This window comes from Crocodylus porosus, unplaced genomic scaffold, assembly GCF_001723895.1.
Source record: "Crocodylus porosus isolate Cpor-Errol unplaced genomic scaffold, CroPor_comp1, whole genome shotgun sequence".
Lineage (NCBI taxonomy): Eukaryota > Metazoa > Chordata > Crocodylia > Crocodylidae > Crocodylus > Crocodylus porosus.
The window spans coordinates 102,936,992-102,963,693 of NW_017728918.1; the positions used below are offsets into that span (position 1 = coordinate 102,936,992).

Sequence of the window (26,702 nt, forward strand, 5' to 3'; positions counted from 1 at the left end):
ACAGGTGCATGGGATTATGAAGTTAGTGGAGCAGCAGATGGAAATGTTGCACAAGATAAGTGACTGTTGAGTCCAGCACACCGCATCTCTTCAACCGACTTTCACCTTTGCATAACCATCACCTCCAAAAAGCCACACATTACCGTGCTCTAAGTTCATTCAATACTACCGGTGACTGACCAACTGAGAAACAGAAGAAGAAAAAGAAAACTGCAAATTCATGTGCATCAACCTTGATGCAAGCCTACACAGGCACTGTACTTTAAAACACCTTGTACTTTCTTTGCCTCTTCCCTCCTGATTGTTTGATCTTCTCACTGAAGTGCAACACAGAATCACAGTTTTTATTACCCAAATAAAAACATAATTATTAAGTAACAACTTTCTTTCTGAGTGCTTAAACATTCATAGATACTTTGTGTGCCTCTATAGGCCCACTACTGCTGGCAGTTTGCTGCAGCTTCCATTCATTCATCTCTTGTCTCCTTGCTATATCCACATTTCTACAGCATCCAAACACCTAATGGTGCAAATGCAAATGATTTGTGAGGCCTGCCAGCAGAATAGACTTAATCATAATAAATGCCTTTGCAGTATTCATGCTGATGGTGGGGACAAAAAATGTGAGGGATCTGAGGCTTTCAAAAAACACTGTAGAAATTATCAAAAGAGACAGCAAGACAGAGGAAATGACATTGTGGGAAGATGATCCTGAGTCCCCACACTCCCTCATCATGCCATTAGCCTCCTATAACAAGCCATTTCCAAGACCCACACTGCATTGCATCACAGGTACCTCAAGAGCCACTGGAAAGCCTACCCACCTTCAAATGATGTGACTTGGGTGAAGCCATGCAGTGCTGGCACAAGCTATAAGGGATGTATGTACATTGGAAGTTCAGTATAAATTGAATCAACCCATAAAAGTCAGCTTTCCAAAGTTCTCTGCATGAGATGGCCACACAGACCAAATTCTAATTCCTGTTTCCTGTTATGCAGTCTGAACCAGCAGGTTAGCAATGTGGTGAAAGTACTGTGTTCCTTCCATAAAAGGAGAGACACCTCACTCACTTAGCACCATATCCTTCAACTGATTACTGATCCAAAGAAAACTAAATCTAGCCATACTAAGTTCAGCCAGAATAAGTTTGCAGATATCAAGGTCACCAACAGCACAGTCCTGAAATCCTAAGGTGCAAGGGTAAATCTCAAGAGCACAGGGATCCCGTCATTCCAGGGTCTTTTGCAATGTGGTGGCCAGCATTACATGTGTTTCATAGTATTCCCCAGCCTGCCTGGGGTCTCTACGTGTTCTCACTTGTCTTATATGTAGGTTGTAAGGTTACATATTTCTGTTACGGATTGTTACAGTGCCATACACAATGGGTCCTGATTAGCAACTCAGTCTATCTCAGCAGGTGCTATTTGAATACAAACTAAACAACAACAATGACATTCATTGCCCAAATACAGGGGTCTTCACTTTTCTTATAGTAAAGCAAAAAGCAGACTATAAGCAAAATGCCTCAACAGAAATGAGAAGTAGAATAGCTAATCTAAATCCCATGCCTTAGTAATACAGCACATACACAAAGCACTGGGTGGTTACAGTAATTTAACCAAATGGACTGCAGAAAAGTTAAGCAGAGGGAAAAAATAGAAAGATATTGTTCAAAACTTAAGACATATACACACCTTCCTAATAAGAAAGCAATATGGTGTATAGTTTTCAAAGCCTAGCTTCCTCTTCTGTGCACTCTGCTTTATCTACATGGATTTTATATTAAATGTTATTACCACACACAGGCAGGGGTAAGACTCTTTTATTTGACTGCATAGATGTTAGTACAGCAAAACATGCACATCAGGAGTCTGCATATTATTGTGATATGAAAGTAGAATGAATGAAGATAGGATCTGAATGAAGAATGAAGGTAGGACCTGAAAGCAAGGTCCTTATACGCAGAGGGATGTACCTTGGACAGCTACCATGGAACATCTTGTGGAAAAAAGCAGATCAGAATGCAGGGTACATTCAAGAGGATGAAAAAGCCTTGAGAAGCAACCATGTGCAGAAAGTTCGGAAATCATCCCTTGATTTCATCCTCTTGACTTCTCATAAATATAGCATACAGGGTTCTCTGTGGATAAAGTGGAGTGACTTCAAGCCCATTGTGTAGGATTAATAAAGCCCCAGAGATGGAGGAGACCCGGTGCTGCTTTATTCAACTTTCACATTTAGAGCAGAAAATCTTCATAGTTATAGATCCACTGAGCTTTTGCTTCCTCCAGAAGAGGTATCTGAACTATACTTACATACCACTGACCACAAGGCGGCCTCAACCCAGACTGGGGCCTCTGGACACTAGTGTGTTACTCATATGATGAATAAAATGTTATGAATAACACTTTGAATAAAGTATAATATTATGAATAATATTAATGAAACAGAGAAAGCTTTATGGTCTCCTACAGCACATGCATAAACAAATTAAAGTGTGCAGTTATATTAGATTCTGTGTGCTCAGGACCAGAGGAAAGAAATTTGGGAGCTCTGGGGACAAATCTTCCAGTTCTCTGCACATCCATTGCTATGAACATAGCAATGAATAGAAACTGAATCAGGATAATCTTTCATAAAAGAGTATAAAATACAGACAGACATATCAGAAGGGAATTTTTCATCAATTTGTTTACTCTGGTTTTGTCCTGTTATTTGTTTCCATTCAATGTTGGCTCCACATCATAGTCTATAAACTGTTATAGTGCATTAAACTTCAACAAACAATGTTCAGGCATAACTGCATGTCCTAGATTAGGGGTTGGCAATTTATGACCTATGGGATGGATCTGGCCTGCAGAGACATTTGATTCAGCCTGTGGACATGGAGCTACACAGCAGCTTTCAGTGGAGGGGAGCTCTGTCAGGAATCACTTTCCCCAGCTGCTGTGGGGAAAAGCACCAGCCTGACAGTTTTCTCTTGCTACTGTGAAGAAAAGTAGTGGTAGTGGGTGCTATCCCAATGCCAGCACTGGCAAAAGCAGTGGCAGAAGCAGGTCCTGCCTGTCTGCCCGCCTCTAACCCAAACTAGGTAAATCCAGCCTGCAGCCTTAAACAGATGCCAACCACAGTCTTAGATGGGCCTGGGCATGAATACCTGCTGACTCACACTTGTTCCTGGTGTCTGGGGAGAAGGGAACTTCCATCTTATGTGGGAACTGGAAAGAATTGGTCCTCATGTCCTGATCCAGTCTTCCAGATTGTGCACTAAGGTACTGAAGGGGGACACTATCTCTGCATAATACAGCACCATCTCACTTTTATCTGAACAACCAACAGCAATCACCACCTGACAGCTGTCCATGAAGCAAGACCTTCTTTTTGCTTTCATTTATCTTTTTGCCATCATCAGGGAACTGTTTTGGTAAAACTGGGGTAATGGGTTACAAGCTGGTGTAAGACAGAGTAGCTTCAAGTCTGAAGCATCTCCATACTGCCCGAGATATTGGGAAGGAGTGGTAGATATCTTTCAGTTGCCCCAGCAGATTTTGTGTTAGAAATAGCCTTTGCAGACCCAAGGATGAGCTCAACAGAGGTATAAATAAGCAAACTAAGACAATGGTAAGTATAAGGTAGCAGCAAGCAAGCAAAGACAATTTTATGTCATGTAACAAAAGGGGATGAAACAAGCTGTTTTTGTAAGTTGCATTTTCCCTACATATGTAAACTGATACAGTGAGAACATCAGACTTTCCTTTTTGAAATGGAGGCAGTTTGTGCTGTCCTATCTGTGCTACCATCATATATATATTCTTTGGATATCTGCCTTCACTCTTGCCCCTCAGCAGCAGACTTCTGTGCTCCAATCTGGGCCTATTCACCCCACAGCTTTATCAACAGGCAGTTTCATGTACACAGGGTATAATATCAAAGACCCTGCAATTCACATATCTACTGGTTGCCAGTACTGAGGAACACCGTGCTACTATATGTTTACCAGGAATTAGCCCATGGCATTATATAAGTCAGCTTACCATTTCCTCTTTGTTCTGGAAATCTTAAATACACTAACAATTTAAAGTCTGCTAAAAGTATTCTCATTTAGTACATATTTGCAGTTGTGTTGAAATCAAAATTCAAGATAGCAAAGAGGCAGAATAATCACAGTGACAAATTCACGACTTCATAGTTTCAGAGATTTTATGGCCATAAGGGACCATTAAATCATCTAGTCTAACCTAATGTGTAACACAGGCCATAGAAATTCATGTAGTTACTCTTGCATTGAGCCCAATAACTCATGTTCAATGACAGTGTTTAAAATGGAATAGCCTTTAATAGGGGCATAGTCAAAGACTGAGATTAATTAAGTAGTTCTGTTAATCTAGAGTGTAACCAATTTGATATCTCAAATTTGATATCTCAGTCGGAATGTCTCTTGCAGTAGGCTTATAATATATCCAGCATATGCGCCCTGTTTACAAAATGGCTAAGTGACATATATCAAAACGTAAATAGGGAATTGAATGTGAACAAGTACTTTTCCGCAAAGGATCCCACAAGGAGCAGCTCTTAGCTCTACGATTTTCGTATTTTATCAATGATGTGAATGAAAATTTAAAATTATTACTGAGAAAGTCTGCAGAAAACCCAAAGGTTGAAACAGCAGTAAACTAGTGACCTGAAGAGGACAGGTCACTAATACAGAGCCAGACATAATCATATAATATGATATAAAGTACATCCAAAACCAAAGAAAGGAAGCCATACTTAACAGATGAATGCTGTCCTGGGGAGTAGCAATATTTAAAAAGATACGGGCGATATGGTGGACAATTTGCTGAACACATGTTCCCACTGCACTGCTGTGGTCAAAAGGGCTAATGGGATCTCTAACTGTATAAGAATTTAGATATCATGTGGGAGCACAGAGTTTAGCTTACCCTTATAATTGACACTGGTTTGATGGCTACAGGGATACTGTATCTTGTTCTAATGTCCACAATTCTAGAAGAATGTTGATAAATTATTGATGATTCATAAAAAATTCACTAAGATGCAGCAAATAACTCAAGAAATTCAAGGAAACGCTCAAGGAAGTGAAAGACTCAAGGAATTCAATAGAGTTATGTTAACAAAAAGAAGGTTAAGTGGTAACATGGCCAGAGTCTAAAAATACCTGTGTGGAGAAGAAAACTTTGATAATGGACTCTTGAACCTTATAGACAAAGATGAAGCAACTTCCAATGGCAGGAAGCTGAATTTAGACAAGTGGTTCTCAATGTTTTCGGATCCCAGGCACCTCTTGTTAGATACAAAGCATGTTTCAGAAAACACCAGCTCTTAGTTTCCACTCTTTTTTTCACTATGGAAAAGTAATAGAGCAATTCTTCTGCTGCAAAGAACTCGGGCCACATCAGGCCAGAAATGTTTTTGACACAGTGGATTCCTATTTGAGACCTCTGGTGCTGCTAATATTGTGTAGCACCCTTAAAAGGATCTTGTGATATCCCAAGGTGTCATGGTACCCTGGTTGAGAATAACTGATTTAGACACATCTGACTAGAATGAAGGTGAACATGTTTAGCAGCAAGACTAATTAACCATTGTAACAAGAGATTCTTCATCACTGGCAAATTTTGAATCAAGATGTTTTTCTCTAAGATATGCTCTAAACCAGAGCTATTCAACTCGTTAAGGCCCCGGGGGGCCAGCTTGGGTTACAAGCTGTATGGGCCATGCCAGACAAGCCACAGGACATCAGGCTGTGCAAACACTCTGCCTCCCCTTCCCTGTTGTACCACATATCCAGATGGGCAAGCCTCACCCCCATCCACCAGTGTTCTGGGCACTGCTCCCCCTCCCTGCTATACCATACAGCCACATCAGTGCAATTCTCCCTTGGCCCAATGTACAGGCATGTGAGTGTGATTCCTCTCCCCCCAACCCTGCATTGCTGCACCATGCAGGTACAATTCCTCACATGCAGCTCCATTCCCCATCTCTCCCATGTGCTGCCCCTTATTCACCCTCAGTTTCCCGTACTGCTTACTGCACTACCCTGCCCCAATGGCAGAGGCAGGAAGCAGCAGCTGGAGGAGGGTGGGGGAGCCCTGAGACTCTGGCCATGGTTGCAGCCAAAATGACAGAGGGAAACAGCAGCCAAGCAGGAGCCTAGGGGGCACATCTTAATTCCTCGTGAGCAGCATGTGGCTTACAGGCCACCAGTTGGACAGCCCTGCTCTAAATTCAACAACAAGAAGTCCTTTCTCCAGACTGGAAATAACCTTTTGGTCTGCCTCTGTCTGCATATCATCATGGTAACGTTCAAAACACACCCTGTCACTGGTATTGCCTCTAATAAATCATGCCACTGGGAGTCCAAAGTGCTACTATCTGTTAAAACCAAAAAGGTTTAGTCAAGCCTGTAGCATCATATGGTTCTGGTAATTAAGCAGCCATAATGGCTGCCATAAATCATGAACTAGATAAATGCAAACTCCTTTTATTACATTCCACAGAGATGAAATCCAGTGCACAGAAGGCATCTGAAAGCACTCATCTGCGACATAAACAGGTTACTGGATCCTTTAGCACACTCACACATAAGAACCTACTTCACACAAAACATAATTACTGTTATATTTTGGCAGCCTACTCCACCACTATGATACAGTTATGATCACATAAGGCAAAATATAAGTGGCTATACTTTGGTCTCTTAAACGTATCTTAGATTGTGATGCCTTAACTAGTGATGATAGAAAAACGCTCACATAACAAGTAAAAGCCACTTATTGGGAGAAAAAAACACATCCAGGAAGCTCAACTTATGTCTTCTACTTGAGAATGATGGATGTAATGTTTGATACTGATTATGAAATGTTACAAGAACCTGGATCTGCCAAGGCACTGAAAATGTCAGAGGTTTCTGGTTACTTGATGTTACGAATACTGAGATATGTTCAAAACAAACCTGCAGCTGACAATAAGCAGACTTCTAAAGCCCAGCATTCAGACACAGGCCCCATTTAGTATTAATAAAACATCAAATGTTCTGCATTCAGTAGAAGAGTCTGAACAGTCACTGGTCACAGTGGAAGAGTGGCATATCCCACATAAGCAAGGCTGTGCATTTGCAGCAAAACAAGTAGTAGCGGCACAAATTTGTGAAGCAGTGCACACTCTTATTCATGTGTTTTGCAGCAGGACACCTTGTCCCACTGCTCCATGTGCTGCTGGGGGGGGGAGGGGGGAAGTGGCTGGCTGGGTCACAAGGTGCCTCAGTAAAGGTGCTGCCCTGCCCTGGGCTGCCTGCTCCCCCATCTCTGTTTGTCTCGACACAAAGCACTTTGGTGTACTTTGTGACGCTTTTTTTTTCCAGGGGAATTTTTTGCTACCAGGACTTCCCAGTAGCAAATTTTACCCCAGAGCTGATAATTAGCAATGCCGTGCACAGTTTAATGTGCAATATGTGCAGTTTGTGGCACTGCAAAGAGGTTTGCAGTGCCACAAACTGCACGTGCCTGCACATCTGGATCTGGCTTCAGTGGCGAAACTAAGTTTTGTGACTATAGCCACATGATTTTCAATGACATATACTAGGGATATATACAGTAAATGCAATGTCCTAAAGGCCTAAAGATGCCACGTAATTCTGCAGTGAATATTACAAATAGGACATGAATGAGGTAAAGTACAGACATGCTAGAAATGAATGAAGAATTGCCACAGTTTGCACTGTCCTGCGTAGTCACTTCTATCCTCATACATATAGCCTAAGCAAATATTTTACACACAGCATTAAACATCGCCACTAAATGCACCGTCCTTTCTCTGTTGTGTTTCATTTCTAGGAAAAAAAAGGGTAAGATTGCGCTTGATATGTTATATGGAATGTATTTACTGGAGCTTTTTAGCACGCTCACACATATGAACCTACTTCACACAAAACGCAATTACTGTTATACCTTGGTAACCAACTTCACAACAAGCTCAGTGTGGCAGAATAAAATGCCACATTGGTAGGATTGTAACAATCTAACCTTCAGTACACTGGCTATGGGATGATTGTGATAAAGATAACCTGCAAACAATAAGCTCTGAAACATTCCTGCCTACCAGCAGTAACCTGGCAACAATCCCCCTGTCCTTCTCTCAGAACAAAGCACTCCTCCCCCTTGGTATAAAATGAGAGTGTACATTTTGCTTGCAATTCTCTAAGCAATATCCTTGCTACACTGCACACTGTCTTATTTCTGAGTCCCCTGGAAATGAGTTATCAAGAATGTGCAACTGAACTATCATATATTAAACTATCTCACCTTTGAAAAGGAGATTATTTTTGTAAAGACTGCAGAAGAAAGGACCAACATTTCCACACCAGACCTTCTAAATTCATACTACTAGATGAATACCCATGTTACACTAGCACACAATACCACTTGCCAGTAATGTACTGGCTTCTAAATAGCATTCTGTGTCCTTTGGTTACTGCGTACAGCAAAAGTAGGTTCAACCACCTTAACACATATTGCAAGTACTGTATATCTTACTAATAGAAACTCAGCTATCTAAAGCATTATTTAGAGAAAGTGATAAACGAGTGAGCTATTATATAGCTAACATGGTACTATTTTATGTGGCAAGTCTCAAGTACTGCATACTATTCATCCATGTTCCGGTGGCTGTCTTGCCATTTTTTTCACCTGATTTTGTACATGTACTGTACTAACATATTCTTGGAGGGGGCAGGCTATAACTTAAAGTAATATGTTTCTTATTTCTAGCACCGTTAGCAGAAATATAGTATAACCTGACAGTATAACATGTTTTCCAACCGGAGGCACTGGGAAACATCCTAGAGTTGAGGTGTTTCACGCTACTGTGATCAGGAATGCTGGTAGCTTGGGCTCACTGCCAGAGTGGGGCATAAAAAATTCACTGACAAATTCCATGTGCAGAAGAAAGGGAATGTCAGTGCTGCTCACTTGGGTCCTCCTGATTCAGTCACCCTACATTCTCTTCCCAGAAGATCAGGAGAAGCTGCCTGAAAAGGTTTCTGTCCATTCTCTGAAGGTTTGAACTTGAGGGCAAGTGAAAAGAAGCCCTAACTAGAGAAATAACTATAGGTACACTAAATTACAATATATCTCTGATAACTTTTCTTTGATGCAAGATTCTTCACCCTCAGCACCCTATTTGATTTTCAGCACCCTATTTGATTGCACACCCTAATTGATTTTCCCAGCTTTTTTAAAGAGTACAAGGGGACTAAGACATACAGGTTCATGCACCATGGTTCAAGGGGTTGAAATTGCGTTATAACTATTATTACTTATGGCTCAGGATATGTTCAGTAAACAGTCTATTTTGAAATTTGTACTTGTTCTGCAAAGTAATGCATACAGGAATCTAGAGCTCTGTGTAAGTAGAAAAATAATAACAACATTGGTTCAGAATGTCATCTTTCCTAGATTATCAAAACATTTCTAAAGGAATGATGGTTCAATACAGGTCCTAAAATCTGTGCAGTGTCTGCCCCATTAGCTCACAATTGCAGGAGAGCATTTTTATCAATAGTTGTTCTTATTTATTCATTTTGTAATAGTGCTTAGAGGTCTCTGTCCAAATGAACAAGGCCTTTTATAACACAAAGGTGCTCCCTACTTGAAGAATTTAAATAGGCAAGTTAAGTTTATAAGTAATGTGCTCTGACCCAACACCTATTACATACCAACCAAGCCACAGTTCTACATGCCTACATGCATGTGCAGATCCAGGATTAAAGGAGGATGCAGGAGCAGCAACCAGTTCTTCAGGGGTGGCTGTACCCTGGCTCCCAGGTTCTCCCTTCTCTCCCATACAGACTATACTGTGGGAGCAGCAGCCAAGGACTTTTCTAGGTCTACAAATCAAGTAAGACTATCCCTCACCCCGACTCCCTTCCCCTCCATGCTCAGCAGCACCTCCCCTCACCTCCCATTCACCCCATTCTATGCGCTAACCACCATAAAAATAAAACAACCACGCAACCTAGGGTTTCACATACCAAGCAGAGAAAGGATTTAAAACAAAATGCAATTATCTTGGCAATAGTGAGGAAAAAAAGCGAAGCTGGAATAAGTAGCACATTACAGGTTCAATGATTTATGAAGGTAATGCTTTGGAGCAATTTTCCTTTGTAAATTATCAGCAGTGCTTGGATTACTTTGAAAGTGTACCATTTCCTTTCGGAGTAAAGGTATTCAACTTATTTTTATTATACTTGCCATTTTTTTTATTTTTTAGATTATCAGGAAAAGTTGCTGTCTTATAAATGTGGGGACAAAGGAATGATTATCCACTGAACCATACTTGTGCAGCACTGACACTTGAAAATGTATCACTAACCTTTTTTGTTCCAAATTAAAATCTTATCAGAAGACATACTAACAGCTTTTAAAAAATCTTGCAGTATTATTTTGGAAGTGTTTTGAGTCTGTATTTTTAATGTCCATCAGGCTGTTGGATTTCAGCTTGGCTAAACTCAATTTTCATCACACTGCTCATATGAGTTGCTAATGGCCGGCACACAAAATGGTATATAAATTACCCTTTAATTAACTGACATTTGCTTTTCAAATACACATATTTTTTCCTTGTTTGTGACACTTCATTAACATTACCTTCAAATGGCAGGGCACTGTTGCATCATATTTTGTTGGAGGGATTAAATTGTTTCCCAGTAACAGCTATATAAGGCCAAGTTATAACAAATTTTGTTACAGCAGAATCAGTAGGAATACTCAGAAAGCATGTCTACATGAGATGCTTCACTGTGCAGTAGACTAATCTATTGTGCAGTAAAGCAACACTGTCTACATGTGTGCAGCATTTACTGCTCAGTAAATTAGTCTACTGTGTGGTTGGATAATACCTGTAGGTACAGGTAGTAGATTTACCATGCAGTAGCTACTGTGCAGTAGTGCACATATGGACAGCTGTCCAGGAGCAAAATGTTCCTGGTCAACCCAGGCAGCAGAGGGTGGGGGAACTGTCCCCCTCCTCTGGGCAGCCCCTACTTCGATCAGCAGATTGGAACGGGGGCTGAGACACATCCACTGCCCCTGGTAGATGTCTGCTTCCCAGTCCCTGGTCCAATTGGCATGGGACCTGGGACACATCCCCCACCCCAGGTAGCTGCCTGCTTTCCAGCTCCCACTCCAATTGGCTGCAGTAAATCTATTACCTGCTAGGAAAGCCAGCAGCTGCCCAGGGCAGAGAATGGTGTTCCAGCCCCTGCTCCTGCTGATTGGGGCAGGCAGCTGGAAGGAAGGCAGCTGCCCAAGGCAGGGGCTTAGGTCTGGGAGGCAGCTGCCACAAAGGCAGGACAGTTCTCTCTGCCCCCTGGAGCCCAGGCCTGACAATGGTGCCTCACTGCCAGCCTAGGGCTAGCACCCACGGGAGCCTGGAGTTCCCCCTGGCTGCTGTGTGGGGGCAGAGTAGGACAGGAGTAGCAAATTTGTTCCTGATGGGCTCCCAATGGGTGCATGTGTAGAGGTGCTCCTGGGGAAAGCTTACTGTGCCTTATTTTACTGTGCAGCAAACTAAAAGTGAATTAATAGCATGTGTAGATGCACCCAGATGATAAGGTATTACTTCCTCTGGTGTCAAGATCATACCTACAGTGCTCAGTAATATCCATATATAACCTTGTTTCAATCTTGTTTTTACAAACAAATATTTGGGGCCCCAATCATTGAAAAATAAAGCTTAAAATGACCTGAAATTGTTGTCTAGTCCACAATCATCCCTGCCTAAACCATCCTGGGCAAATGTGTCTAATCTGTAACTAAAAGCATCCAGTGACAAACATTGTACAACTTAGTTAATGTGTTATAATGCTTACCTAAATTTAAGGTAAGCATTATAACACATTAATTAAGTTGTAGACTAATTTCCTTTTTGCAACTTAATCTCACTACTTCTCGAGCTGTCCCCTGTGGACATGGAGAACAGTTGATTACCACCCCATTTATAACAACCTATTTTGTCTTTGAAGACTATTATCAAACACATACGTGGCTTAGACAATCGCTGGGCTCTAAGAATTAGACAGTTTTTTTCTTAACTTTATCCTGGATTTGTTTTGTGCTTCAGGACTTTTGGAACTAAATCTCTTTTTATATTTTTAGGTTAACTGAGTTTTAATAAATGTCAGGTTGTGAACTTCAATAACTAAAAATCTCCATTTAAAGGTATCAATAGGAGAAGTATTGACACAGGATAGATTAAACCTATAAATTAAAAGAAGAAATTGAGGCTCAGAGGATCCATCTACACAAGACACCAACTGTGTAGTAGCCTAATAATATTGTGCAGTAGTGCATCACAGCACAAACAGTGCCAATATGCTACTGCACAATACAAGTAGGCTACTGCACCATAGCATAACTAAAAAGCCATTCACCTGCGCTACTGTGCAGTAACTCTGGTTACTGTGCATTTATTTAGTACTCGATTATACATGTACTAAATTAAATGGTCAGTAACCACTGCACATTAACAAATCTGTAGACACACCCAGACAAACATAAATCCTCCGTACTGCCGTTTTGTTCCAGGAGCAAGTAAGTTATTGTTACTCTTAAAAGACAGGTTACTTTACCCATCTTGTGCTTGGCCAACCACTCTAGTAAGCAAGTAGTGGATGGAAGCCAATGCCCCACCCGCTACCTGGTACTCTCAACTCCATTCCTTCTTGAAGGGTAGTGAGTATCTACAGAGAGGCTGCACTTCCCACAAGGCTCAGACCCAAAACCCAGTTAGGCTAAACAAAAACACACTCAAATGAGTAATGTTCATTGTTTGAGTACAGTTGATCATATTTAAATCAGCAAGTAAGTGGATTCCCCCATATTTGGTCATACTAACCAATATATTAGTAGGGAAGAACTGCTAATGATTCTTATTGGATGATATCTGTTGTAAGTATACCTGATGATTTCTGAGCAAAGGTGGCAGAACCAAACCCTAAGCTTGTTCATATTTTTTTTAAAGTGGAACATGTTCTTAATTCAACTGGTTGACTATAAAAACCTGAATATTCCTAAAGACAACTATAACAGCTATGAGCACACATTCAAATTATCTGGGAGTATTCTCCAAGTTTGTTTTCCTGGTAAGGAATAAACCCAGAGACAGCTAAACAAATATTTTAATTCAGAGCCCTTGAAGAACAGAGAGCTTGCAGCCATGGGGCCTCTGTGCACACATCTCGATCTGCCCAAGGACAGAGAGCAGCAGTGTACAGGGTAGCCCTGACTGGCTGACCCAGACTCCTCAGAGTCAGCCTGTGTCTTCCTGCAGCACAATGTGGGATTTTGGCTGGAGCAGCAGTCCAGCAAATGGCATTCCCCTGGGAGAAAGCATAGGAGCAAAGCACCCTGGGATGTTGGAGGACAGTCCTATAGCTTCTCTCAGAACTTAACTCTTGGGAGTGATTTAACCTGGTTGTTCCCAGGTTATTTTTTCTCTTGGAGTGGCCATTTTTGCTTTGGTAGAGAAATCCTGAACATTTGTGCCCTTGTGGTTTCTTCCGGGAGAGAAACAACTCTTCCAGGAGAAGTGAATGTCTGTACATGTCCAATGAATATAGATGTGTCATAGGAAATAAAATGAATGAAACCCATCATGCAGATATCAAGAGCCCGACCTTCTACACATCATTCTCACCCTTCCTGTAAGACCTCTAAATATCCAACAAAGGCATAAATGTGCATTCTTTATGCACTGAAGCTGATAGGAGTTTTGGCTGAACAAAGAATGTAAAATTATTCTCTAAGTGATAACAATATTTGATTACTACTGACTGAGGATGCACTTGACCTAGCAGATACGAGTAAAAAGCGCTGAGTTCCACTACTAATTTCCCTAAGGCATCTAGTATAATAGATATTATATGTGGGCTGTTCATATCACTTGTTAATATGGTTCAAAGGAATATTGGAGTGAAACGGATGATCTGGGTCACTGATTTCAGTCCTCTGCAGCTATAGGCAATGACATAAGTAAATATTGAAGGGCATCAGAATATCTGTTCTGCAACCCCCTACAGAAAAGCCATGTAGCACTGACTAATGTCCAATACAAAACTTAGGATCTAGAGCAGGGGTCAGCAAACCCAAGCACACATGCCAGAGTGTGGCACATGAAGGCATTTTGCTCAGCAGATGCACCTTGGGGCAGACAGCAGAGGAGTCTGGGGCTGCGCTGCCACAGGTATCAGGCTCCTCACGGCTCCCCCACCATCTGCTCCCACGTGCATGTGCACCCGCTGCCAGCAACAAGGGAGGCTGGGGCTCTACAGACCTTGGTACAGCTGCTGCTACAAGCACCAGCTACCCCGTGCTGCAAGTAACCCAGGCTCCATGGTGGAACCTCTGCCCCCCCACACTGTCTACCCTAAGGTGTGCATGCACCTGCCATAGGCTACAAGCTGGGCTGGGATTGCACCACGGTCCACAAAGCCTTGGCCTGGCTCATTGCTGGTGGTGGGTGCACATGCATATCGGGGCAAACAGAGTGGGGACCCATAAGGGGCCCAATCCTTGTGGCAGAGCAGCCCCTGCCCCTCCTCTACCAGCTGTACAGGTGTACATGCACCTCCTGCTGGCAATGAGCCCAGCAGGCGCTCTGCAGACCCTAGTGCAGCTACTTACAGTCCTGGCCTTGCTCATTGGCAGTGGCAGGTGCACATATGCCTCAGGGCAGACAGCAGGGATGGGCAAGGACTGCACTGCCACAGCAAGGATCAGGCTCCTCATGGCTCCCCCAGTATCTACCCCTGGCATGCCAACATCTTTCACGTTGAGGTTCTGGGTGTTTATGGCATTCTGATCTAGAGTACAAAAAAATCAGTGGCCTCAAAAAAAAGATAATGTATAGGCAAGACAACTGGCATTCCCTATCCCTTGGGCCTCTTGAATGGACAGAAATTTGTGATAGCCAAAAATGCCTGGATGATCCAAGGAGTGCTGATTTATGGAGATTTTGCTCTCAGTTACTAACTTCAGCTTTGAGATGAATCTGGATGATTAATTTTTTTGTACGGGTGGGCCAAGTTTCAGGGGCTGAGGTTCAGCTGTTTCGAAGAATAGGCTAGGGAAAATTATATCCTGAGAAGCTGTTATGCTCCGTTACATATTATTACATCTGCATGCTCCTATGGTGATATAAGCACAGGAAAATTATTATGACTTTTAACTTTATTTCATTCAGGGTTAAAAGCTACAGTGATTTAGCTTAGTCACAGGGGCATGCAGTTAAGCCATAATAGATGGTGTTTGCTCCCTAAGGTAGCTGAAAATTACATCCATCTAAATGTTGCTTAAAATACATTAAAAATTTCTGCAAACTTTTCTTTGAAAAGTTGTAGCAGTCTTGTGCTTTGGAGCAGGGACTTGAGACTGGGATTTCAAGCCATAGATATATCTTTTTGCATTTTCTGTAAACATCACCCCATATTTGGCCAAGTTCCATGCCTTTGGCAAAGCTCAGCACATAGAACTGAAACCTGTGAACCTTCCACTTGCACCCCACACAGCTCTGAGTGCCTGACCACCCGCTAGAGGGACTGAGTATGATCCAGCCCAGGGCTACAGAGATAAAATGTGTTATTGCAATTGCTGAGATGAAGCCAGACACCAAAACTGAGCCCAGGACTTAAGTTTATCCTGTAATCTCTGTGACTCTTGTGTTGATACTCTGGCAGACAGGAAAAAGGCACCTGACTCAAATACAGATGGGACAAGAGCCAGAATCAGGAAGGGAAAATGAGAAGATTTGATTAAGAATCCTATGAGGGTTTGAGCTAGAGAGGGTGAACTGGGAGTCAGTGAAGGAACTAGGGAGCTGGAGAAACCAGGAATCAGGTGGGGGGGACAAATAATGAAGTCAGGTGAGGACCTGAGACTCAGAATCACTAATGGTGCACAGAGGAGTAGAAGAGAGATATCACACAAGAAGCCAGGATGTGAGAAGAGAAGTGGGACTGTCTGAGCAAAGAGACTGATATAAGAAGGCAAGGAAGTTGGAAATGAAGCCAAGGAACTGGGGAGAGGGTTAGAGGAGACTGACACTGAGGGCATTTCTATGTGTGCTCTGAGAGGCGGGCGGGTGGGGGGTGGAGGAAGGGGGAGGCAGGGTTGATTTAATTAGGGCGGGTCTGATAGCCACTCTAATTAAAGTGCCTGAAGCATCACATGTATCAGTGTCCCTGCATTGAAAAATGGCAGCATCAAATGGGCTTTAGTTAAAGTGCCACATCACCATTTTTAGCCTGGGATGCTGGAATCTAGGGGCTGCTGATTAATTGAGCCAACAGCTCAATGTAGTCAGTAACTACAGCACATCAGAACAACCTCAATGCACGTGTATAAATTAAGCCGGAAACAATTACTCAACATGAAACATTTCAGCCCAAACTATCATCCTTGGAAAAATAATAATTGATTGAAAACAGGGTCTTTTAATTTTGGGTAACTTTTACTATAAAACTCTCTATAGTTACCAAAAACATAATTTAATCCAATTTTGCACATTTTGATTAATAGGTTTTATGTTTAAATAAATCAATATATTTTAACATGTAAAGCACAAGATACATGTTAAGTAGTAGGGGATAGAGTATTACTTCCATTACTCTGCACCTAAAGAGCCCAACTGTGATCATTGTTCTATTGCACTTGGCACTCTTCAAACCTATAATATGAGACAGTTTCAGTCCCACAGACATTCTGATTTAAAAAAACAAAAAAACAACGAAGAAGGAAACAGAAAACAGAGAGGTAAAATGACTTGGCTATGGTCAAAGGGTGGGTCAGTGAAAAACAGTGGGAACAGAACCCAAATTTTTCAAAACTGCTAGTCCAGTACCATACTCAGTGGACCATGCTGCTTCACAGTTAAAATGTTTGAACACTTAACAGAAAGAGGCCCATGACTGCATCCCTCGCCAGGAGGCACTACATTAAGAAAGTCACAATGTTTCCCAAGGCTCCATCTTTGTATGGAGGGAGTGATTTCTGAAACCATGCATAGGGTTTATCATACTCCTCCACACACACACAGCTATTAGCTTATTTCTTACCTACTCATTTCTCCCAAAAGGAACCATCTAGTAAATGGCTCCCATATACCCTTGACTGCTACATTGTAATAGTATTTGGCTTTTTTGTAGCTGTACAAGTGAGAGAACCTTTCCTTCCTACTATCACCCTAAGAAGTAACATAAGGGCTGAACAAAATCTAGTCCTAAATAATGAATTATTACTCTTCACTTATTTTTCTATCTTTTTATGTTTTAAATATGGATAATATTTTGCTGATCTTGGTCAGTGGCCTTTAATAGAAATTTATCATTAAGTTGCATAGGTAAAGATGAACTGAAGTGGTTAAAAAAAATCCAATGAAGGTGTTAAAGAATCAGTAACAATAACCAAAGCAATAACAGAATGCATAGTTCTAGCAGTGGGTACACAGTGCAATAAATATAAATATCATTATTAATAATAATTAAGTATCAAGACTACATTCACGCAAGCAATTAGGCATAAGTTGTTACATACAAAGGCTGATACCGCACAGTGCACATGAAAAATATGCAAAGTATACTAAAGCTTAACTGGCCTGATTCTATCTGGAGATGTGAGCGAATAAGATTGCTAAGCAAAATACGTTCAGAGTGCATTAAACAGGGCATCATCAGACTGTAGGTGGAACAATTGGTATAAAAATACTTATATCATATGCTATGGTGCAGAAGAGTTCCCTAAATTCTGATCTTCAACAGACTGCAGGTTGGTTCTGCCATTAGCAACATTAATTTTAACTCATCTGACAATACACCACAGTGCCTTTGATTTTTCAAGATATCCAAGCGAACATAGGAATCAGCTCCTATGTGTTTATGTGCATATGCATGTATGCCATGTCAGTATGAGTAAAAGTTTCCAGTAAAGAGCTCAAATCCATCTCTGCATAAACTCCTAAATGCTGGAGGCTGCAAGTGGAAGAGGAACAGTGGAAAAAATCCTGGTCATACCTGTTCACATTCCCTTTCAGCATCTATTCTCTGCCATTGTGTGACACAGGATACTGGGCAAGATGGACCTATGGTAAGATCCAATAAATGGCAATTCTTACGTTCCCCTGCTCATATACACACTAAATCCATTCTTGAATTTTGGATCTTACATTTTCTTTAACAGTAACTTCACAGTTCTAACATCTTCGTGATGAGGATTTCGTTACAGGATTCAGTCATGTTCTAGTTGGAGATTAGAGCATGCTCAAGAGCATGTCATGTTCCTTCTTCCTCCACCATTCTCTTACACCTCTTTTGGCAGATCACTCTTAGCTGTACATTGTCTTACAAGGAAAGCAAATTTCCAACAGAAGTCACCAATATGTTAATTTTAAAGAAAATACAAGTTTTCTATTACCTGCCAGGACAAGAATTTAGAGTTCTGTATTTTTAAGGCAAATGTATAAAACGTTTCATTTTAAAATACTCAAATCAGTCCCATTCTGATCATAATTACTCTGATCAAGGTAACTTCATTGACTGGTGACTAAGGCTGTGATGAAAGCTGGAATAACTGAGATGGGAATCTGATTTTAGGACTTTGATTCTGCAACCCTTACTCACACTGAGCAGAACTTACTTATTTACGAAACCCCACTGATTTTGATGAGACTACCAAAGTGAGAAAGTGCTGCCAAGCAAAAGAAGGACTCACAGAAGAGAAATGATTTTCACAAACAAACAGCAAGCTACCATTATGACAGTCTGAGGATGTCATTTAAGACTCATGAAATGTCTATCAACATCTGAACATGTGAAAGGCAGCAAACCAAGATTTGCTGTAGATAAATTGTATTAAATTGCAGATTGGTTTAAGCAGATGTCATAGTAGGTTCACAGATACTGAACTTCCAAGTTTATAAGAAGGGAAAGCCATACTCTATCCCAAGTTCCCTTCATTGTTTTTCCAGGTGGTGGCAAAATCATCACATATTATCACAGTAATAGCATACGTTCTTAGTGTACACTTTGCTTCTCTCTGTGTGTATGTATTGCCTCTTCTCAACCATCCTTCAACTTTCTGTGATGATAGTCCTAGCCACAGCCAGCATCTTTTACCTCAGGTGCCTGATTCATGAGATACAGTAGTCTGGTCCAAGAGGTGCAGTTTTCTTCTTCTAAAGGTCTCACCTTAGCCTGATAATACTCATCTACTCAGGCTCATAGAGCACAGTTCTCTACTGCAGGATAAAGTTCAACATTGCCTCTCAAGCTCAGTGTCTGATGTCCAGTGTCTACCCCCTTCCTACTACTAGTTTTCTTCTCTGCCCTAGTTCAATCATTTTGGCTGAAGGTATCATGAGTCAGCTTCAGCTCAGATAACAGTATCAAGAAAAGCCAAACCACTGAGCGTCTTTTTCCTTCTTCCTAGACTCCAAGGATCTTTCTGCTGAATCAGGAGCAAAGATTGGAAGCATCAGATGCTCAAGTTAGGAGAGAAGTGAAGATAAAAGGAGCAAACCACAGCTCAGTGATGGTGGCTGGAACTGTATAAAATAGACTCAGAAGTTAGCAGAAGGAGATGACAGACAGTAGAGGTGATAAAGGCCTATCATTAAGTTCACTCTCTTACATGTACAGGATGTAGCTTGCTGATAAAGGATGTGAGATAGCAAATTGATATTATACTTGATAATTCACAGCCCAGGAAGAAAGAGGCCATGAGGCAGAAGCTCATTGTTGGCACAACCTGCAGTACTGGGCAGGAGGAGGAGTATTATCTGGGTTATCTTCCCTAAATGCCAGACCAGATTGAAAATGGACTGGAACAGGGAAAGGTTTGGAGGGGAGTTGAGCCCAGAAAAGTAACCAGAAAACAATCACATGTGAGCCAATTATTTTGGCAGTTCCAAGTAGTGATGTTTTATAGTGAAAACCAGGGTGAAAACAGAAAAGAAGGAAATAGAAGAGGAGGTAGAAGCTGGAGCAAGTCAGAATTTCATGTACTTTGCAGACCTGCTACTAGATGGAAAAGCAGCAAAAAGAAGCTTGTAGTAAGGTGGCAGTGGGCACCCATTCTATCCTCTACTGAGAGGTTTACATATCAATATCTGTGAAAAAAACATAAAGGGATTGTTTACAAAGCACCACTGCTAAATTATAACAAAAAAATCTAAAAGTAATATAACTTACCATATAGCTTCCTTCCTGGCCTTCTTATCAACTGAAATGCATTGCTTCAGTCTTAAACAATATCAAGTTAGAAACTGGACTTCCTTCTGGGAAGTATTTCTACAATGGCAATCAGAGGCATTCCCTGAACAGATGTATTGGAGGGGCGAGTTATTCCCCAGATCTGTTTAGAACATTCATTTTTAAAACACTTCTTTTCCTGTTAACATATGGCTTGTTATCTTGCCACCTACTGCACGAGGTACTGCTGTTGCACATGTCTTTTTACTTTAGTAGCAAAATTCTGGGTGCATTTGCAGCTAGGACCTGAGGAAGAGGATAAAGACAGCATTTTCCTTGCTCCAGCATCTTACACGAGACTCAGGCGTTATACAGACTGAACATTTCATTCCAAAATTCAAAGTGGATGGGACTATCTGGAATGGGAACACAGCCAAAACCTTCCTCCACTGCAGGCTAGCGAGTGTCTGGCAGCATTTGCTGAAGGAACATATGCTGCTTCTTATAAAAGCAGGTATGAGGAACACCATTCAGCAAACTCATATGCCTAGATCTCCCGTAAGCATTCTTCCTGCATCTGTCATGCATAGGCAGAATCTCTCAGACCCTCAGCCATAGCAGCTTTATATCACCAGAGCTTCAGAGAAAAGCAAGGTTACAGTCATTCTTTCTATGGGCACCCATACACATGCCTGCTCCAACATGTTCTAATTAGAATGCATTGGAGCAGGCTTGATTCATTCAGTCACTAATAAGAATGCTCCGACAGCCTCAGCATTACATGCATTCAGTTAGCACCCCTGCATTTCAAAATGGTGGCAGGGGCGCTTTAACTAAAGCTTGTCAAACAAACTTTAGTTAAAGTGCCCTTATCACCATTTTGGAGCTCAGGGTGCTGAACACACAAGATGCTGTAGGTGTTTTACTTAGAGAGGCTCCCAAGAACCACTCTAATCAAAATGCACCCCCTCCCCCACTCCAGAGCATGTGTAAAGGAGCCTTTTAAGAGATATTTAAAAAACATTTTATTTTTTCCAATTTGTTTACAACTTCCCCAAACCAAGGTGCCTTACTCTAGTATTTTTAGGATTTGTTCTTCCATATTTGAGCACTCAAAGTTTCTCTTTAACTGTAGCTGCTATATGAAATAGAAATTATTTCAGGAATGACAATGTCAGAATTTCAGATTGGCCTAAATTATCTTTCACATACTTTGAAGTATCAACAGTAAAATGACAGTACTAACCTCTTTCATTTTTTCCAGTTCATTCTGTACAGCCTGCTTGGCAATCTCAACTTCTATAAGCTGCTGTCTTAACTTTTCATTTTCATCTTCTGTTATAGTACGTTTTTCTTCCACATTTTCTAATTCATGATGAAGTCTTACTGAAACATCCTTTGCAACCTAAATGGAATTACAAGTAAAAAGAAAAACGAGGCGAGAAGTTATTACAGTAATTCTAACCACTTAGGTACTGATTCTGTCTCTTGTTTAGTAGAAAATGTGTTAAGGGAATGCATAGAAGACAGTATTCAGAAGGAAATCGGATGTCCGGGAATTCTGTCTAACTTCCACTAACTTTCACTATGTAAGAGGATTCTTTCCACTGTCTTCAGTGAGAGTTGCATCAGAACCTATATCTGTATGACACCTTGGGGCTACTCAGGCACAAAGCAGAGCAGCTTCATCACCCTTGGAGACAGTACAGACTGTGCACCCTCTCAAACATAGCTAGTTCACCCTACTCCTTCTGCTCCACCACTTCCCCTCTGACTGCACCTGAGTATAACCCTGTTAAGCACTTATTATCTATGGGAGTGCTAGCTAAGTGAAGAGTCCATGTTCTCTCTAGCCCCATGCATTCTGGGCATCATGTGGGACCAAAAGTAGGGGGAACAATTTCTTGCTTTCCTCCCCATTCACAATCAAAGTCAATCAAAATTCCACCTTTATTTCTAATTACATTAATAAAAAAAGAAAAATAGGATAAATCACAGATGTCTTTGACCAAGAACCTGTGTTATTCACCAAAACACAATATAATATTTTAAAGTGAAGTAATGACTCAGCATTTTTGCTCTACATTTTGAAATGCACTGTCACAGGAGCAGGGTTTAAAGAAACCAAGGACATAATCCATTTTCCCACTTCAGCATTAGCTTTGCCTCTCATGTCACTGTACTGTCACTTAATGGCACTAATAAAACTAGAATACCACATATATCAGGATCTGGGGGAACGTCTGTTCACCAGAGCGCCCCAAGGGATGACAAGATCGAATGGTCACAAACTTCTCCGTGTCAGGCTGGACATAAGGAAGAATTTCTTTATTGTCTGAGCCCCCAAGGTTTGGAATAGACTGCTGCCGAAGGTGGTTCAAGCACATACTTTAAACACCTTCCAGAGACATTTGGATGTCTATCTTGCTGGGTTCCTATGACCCCTGCTGACTTCTTTCCCTTTGGGCAGGGGGCTGGACTCAATGATCTTCCGAGGTCCCTTCCGGCCCTAATGTCTATGAATCTAAAATATTGAGGTAAACATCAACAATGACTATCATGATGATTTTGGCATCATGAGAGTCATTTTAAAAGATTGGACTTGTGACTTTCTTTAAGAATGGAAAAACGTAGTTTATCCCTTCTTGGTGTTTGCAGTACTTAGCCTGAGATCAGAGATCTCTCTTTTATGAACAAGACATATTACTAACAATTTAAAAATATGCTTTCTAATTTACTGCATCTCTAAAGGAAAACAAAACATTGGCTAACAGGTAATCAAAAAGAATCTTCTCCATCAGAAAGCAGCAGCAGTAGCAGCAGCTAGTGACTCACTCTCTTGACAGGAAACACAACCATGAGTGAGTGTACCAATACAACTGCTGTATGCTAGAACACAATCAATCAATAACCTTGCCACCATGCACACACACAAGACACATTCATACTGCCCAGAAGATGGAGATGAAGAAACCATGCTAGATGAATTCCAAGTGTATCCTGTGAAAAGGGACTGTGAGATACCAAATCACGGGCAGATCCTGACTTGCTTTGCTCAGCTGGACATTTCACCAACACCAGAGATTCCTCAGCTACCAGTGAGCTATTGTAACTGGCTCTTTGTTACTCTGCATTCTGGTCCTGACAGAAGGATGAGGCCTAGGTTCCTTACACTAGATGCCATTTGATAAAAATTTTGGGGGAAAGTAAAAGTTTGATTGGCAAAGGTAAACACTTTGACTCAATGCACGTAGACTTCAATAAGGCATTTGTGGAGCATAAGGCCCCACAAAATAATCTGATCAAAAACTAATGTTACACAAAAACCAAAGCAGCACAGTGGATTCAAAACAGGCTATCTCAAAAAGCAATTGTGAATGGGGAATCCTCATTTCTAAGGGGTCATTTGTAGTGAGCTCCCAGAAGTAACTGTTTAACCCTCCATTATCCAAAGTTTTCATCAGCAATATCAAAGAAAAAGTAAAAACATTACTGGTAAAGTTTGTAGATAACAGCAACATTGATATAATGACAAATAATAAGGACAGGTGAACTCTAGAGAGCAATCTGGATCACTAGGTAATTTGGGCTTCCTTGAACAACATACATTTTAATACAGGTAAATGCAATACATCAGGGAAACAAAAATATGAGTTATCCATGTGGGATGGACAGCTTTATTTTGGAAAGCAATGTCACTTAAAGGGTATCATGAATTTAGAGGGCATATGGAGGACTGGTAAACAAAAGGTCAAGGTTTTGGTATTTGCTTCCATTTTGATGCAAAATGAAGCCAAAGCTTTTAGAATTTTTCAGGAAGAAAATAAGAAAGAGACCCTTCCACATCAGAATCTGGAATAGTCTGATGGTTACAACATTCATATGGGACATGGGAAATCTAGGATTGGATGATTGCTGTACCTAATTCAAACCAGGAACCTGAACAGAGTTCTCCCATAAGTTAGGCTGGTACCCTAATTACTGGGCTACAGAAGCAGCTCTTCCTATCAGGCCCAGTGAATATTTAGTTATTAATAAAAAATGGAAGAGCTGCAAAAAAAGAGAGTGACTCTAGCCCAGACTTAGAACATTCACTTGGGATGCAAGAAACCCAGATCCAAGTTCCTTTTTCAAAGTGTGTAGAGCAGGAACTTGAACATCAGCTTCCCACGTGCCAGCTGAGTACTTTAACCACCTGGTTGTTCTTGGCTGTGAGGCTGACTCTTAAATATTTTTCCATAAGCTTTCTCATAGACCTGAGAAAGCTGCATCAAATCATTATCTTTCTGCCAAAAAAAAAAGTGTTTGGTTTGGAAAAAAATGTTTTGGCAAATATTCCTGACCACTTCTACCCCTCATGGAATGAGATGGTCAAGGCAGAAAATGCAATCCTTGATAAGAGTGCAAATAATAAATAGAAGTAGAAAGATGTTAGTATGGCATTGTATGGCATCAGTAGAGAAAACCCATGAGAATACCATACCTGATTCTGGTGTCCACATTTTAACAAGGATCAGTAACAAGGATACTGTATGAGCTGGAAGGGGTTCAGAAAAGAGCCCTATAAATAAACTAGTGTGGAAAACATCCTTACTGCATGTGACTAAAGATGCTTATTCTATTTAGCTTCTAGCAAAGGAGGTTAAGAGGTGACTTGATCATGGTCTTTGTGTAGAGATAAGAGTTCTGAGAGAAGAACAAGAATTAGTGGATGAAAGCTGAACCTAGACACATGCAGATTATAAAACACCATTTTTACAACAATGAACTTCCATATTGATTGTGTTAGATCTGCCATTGTCTGAAGTCTATAAATCAGATCTGAAAGTCTTTCTAAAACATCTGTTGTAGTTCAGGCAGAAGTTATAGGTCATATGCAGAAATTGCCTGGTAACATTCTGTGGCCTATACAATGAAGGAGGGCAGACTAAATGATCATAATGGTTCCTTCTGTCCTAGGATCTATGGGTGAAATCTTGGCTCCACTACAGACAAGTGTTTTTTTTTCCCCATTGATTTCAGTAGAGACAGTTTTTTGCCCTATGAATAACTTATGCGAATAGTTCCATTGAAGCTGGACTGAATGTTATGTTCTCACAGCAGTCAATGGGACTATTCAGTGGGGTTGCAGGACCTGGAGCAGAGTGTTTTGGCTTGTTTTCTTGAAAACAAAGGGCCAAATCCTGTCAGCCTTACACAGATCTTAAACACTTCTCACTCAAACTTCCACTAACTTCAATAAAAATGGGATTAAGTAAAGAATAAAAGTTGAGCCCAGAGTCCTATAAATACTGCTGATGACCCAAAAGTATAAATCTGGCCTTGGCTATCCAGTGGTCCCATATTGCTCTCAAGGGTGCATGTTTCAAAATGGCATTGAGAAAAATGTCTGAATCAAGGCTCACTTGGGAACAGGCATTTTCCTCAGTGAATCAGTTCTCCCCATCTTCAACCCTACCAGCACTTGCTGATATGAGGGCCTTCTGTACCTTGAGGTCCTGCTCCATGCTCCGCAGGAGCTCTCCATCAATCTCCCCGGTCTGGGCATAGCGGAGCCGCTTGCGTTCAGCCTTACGTAGCCGGTACTGTAGGATCCGGCAGTTCTTGTTGGCTCTCTCCAATTCGTGGCGCATTTCCTGAAGCTGACAAGCGTCCTCCTCGAAGAAACTGTCCCTCATCTCATCCATCTCAGTCCTCAGCTCATCTATCTCATTCTGACACCCAGTGGGAAAGGAGAAGAGGCCGCACAGTGACCAACCAGGAAAATAAACATCAGAGACAGCAAGAGGGTTGGGAAACATGGCTCGAAAGGAGCTGGGAAACAGACGTTCTCCCTCCTGCCCTGTGAGAGCAGGCCAAGGGAAGCCAGCGAGGCCAGGGAAAGAACGAACAGACGTGATCGCCCTTCCATGCTCTCACGCTGGTGTGGTGCTCAGCCCTCCCTGCCTCCCTCCCCTCGGCCGGCACATGAATAATGAATAAGGGAGAAGCCAGGATTTGGCCCACCATGTTTTGTTGCTGCTCTGCAGCAAAGGCCCAGCCCCAGGGAGTTCCCAAGGGTCTGGCGACACCTCCCTCCCCCCAGGGCCCCTGTCCCACAGGAGGGGGAGGGTTGGGATGCTCCCAGGTGCACTCCCAGGGCTAAGAGGAGGAATCCAGCTCTCTCCAGCCCCTCTTCCCTTCTCTGCCCCTCTCCACCCCCCCACCCCAGCATCCAGGAGGAAGAAGTGGCTTCTTCTTCCGCCTCCTCCTCATCCCCCCAAGGGAATAAAGGAGCCTCCCTGCCCCCCAGCTTAGCTGCACACCCCCGCCCCTGCCTCCCTCCACCCCTCCGCGCTCACCTTGAGGGTCTCGTTCTCTTCCCGCAGCTTCTCCATCTCCTCCCGCAGCTCCTCCTGGTGCTGCGGGCTGAGGCTGAGGCCGGCCTCGGGGAGAGCGCCG

At 41.8% G+C, this 26,702-nt stretch overlaps 1 protein-coding gene across 1 annotated transcript in view; it reads right to left on the bottom strand.

The window, feature by feature from the left end:
* LOC109312160 (protein SOGA1-like) overlaps positions 1-26,696 on the bottom strand; it is a 67,896-nt gene extending 41,200 nt beyond the window's left edge. The window contains 3 exon segments of the mRNA XM_019538204.1: positions 21,508-21,666; positions 25,751-25,975; positions 26,603-26,696. Of these exon segments, the coding sequence (XP_019393749.1) occupies positions 21,508-21,666; positions 25,751-25,975; positions 26,603-26,638 (420 nt within the window). The 5' untranslated portion in view covers positions 26,639-26,696.
* Between the last annotated feature and the right edge of the window lie 6 nt (positions 26,697-26,702).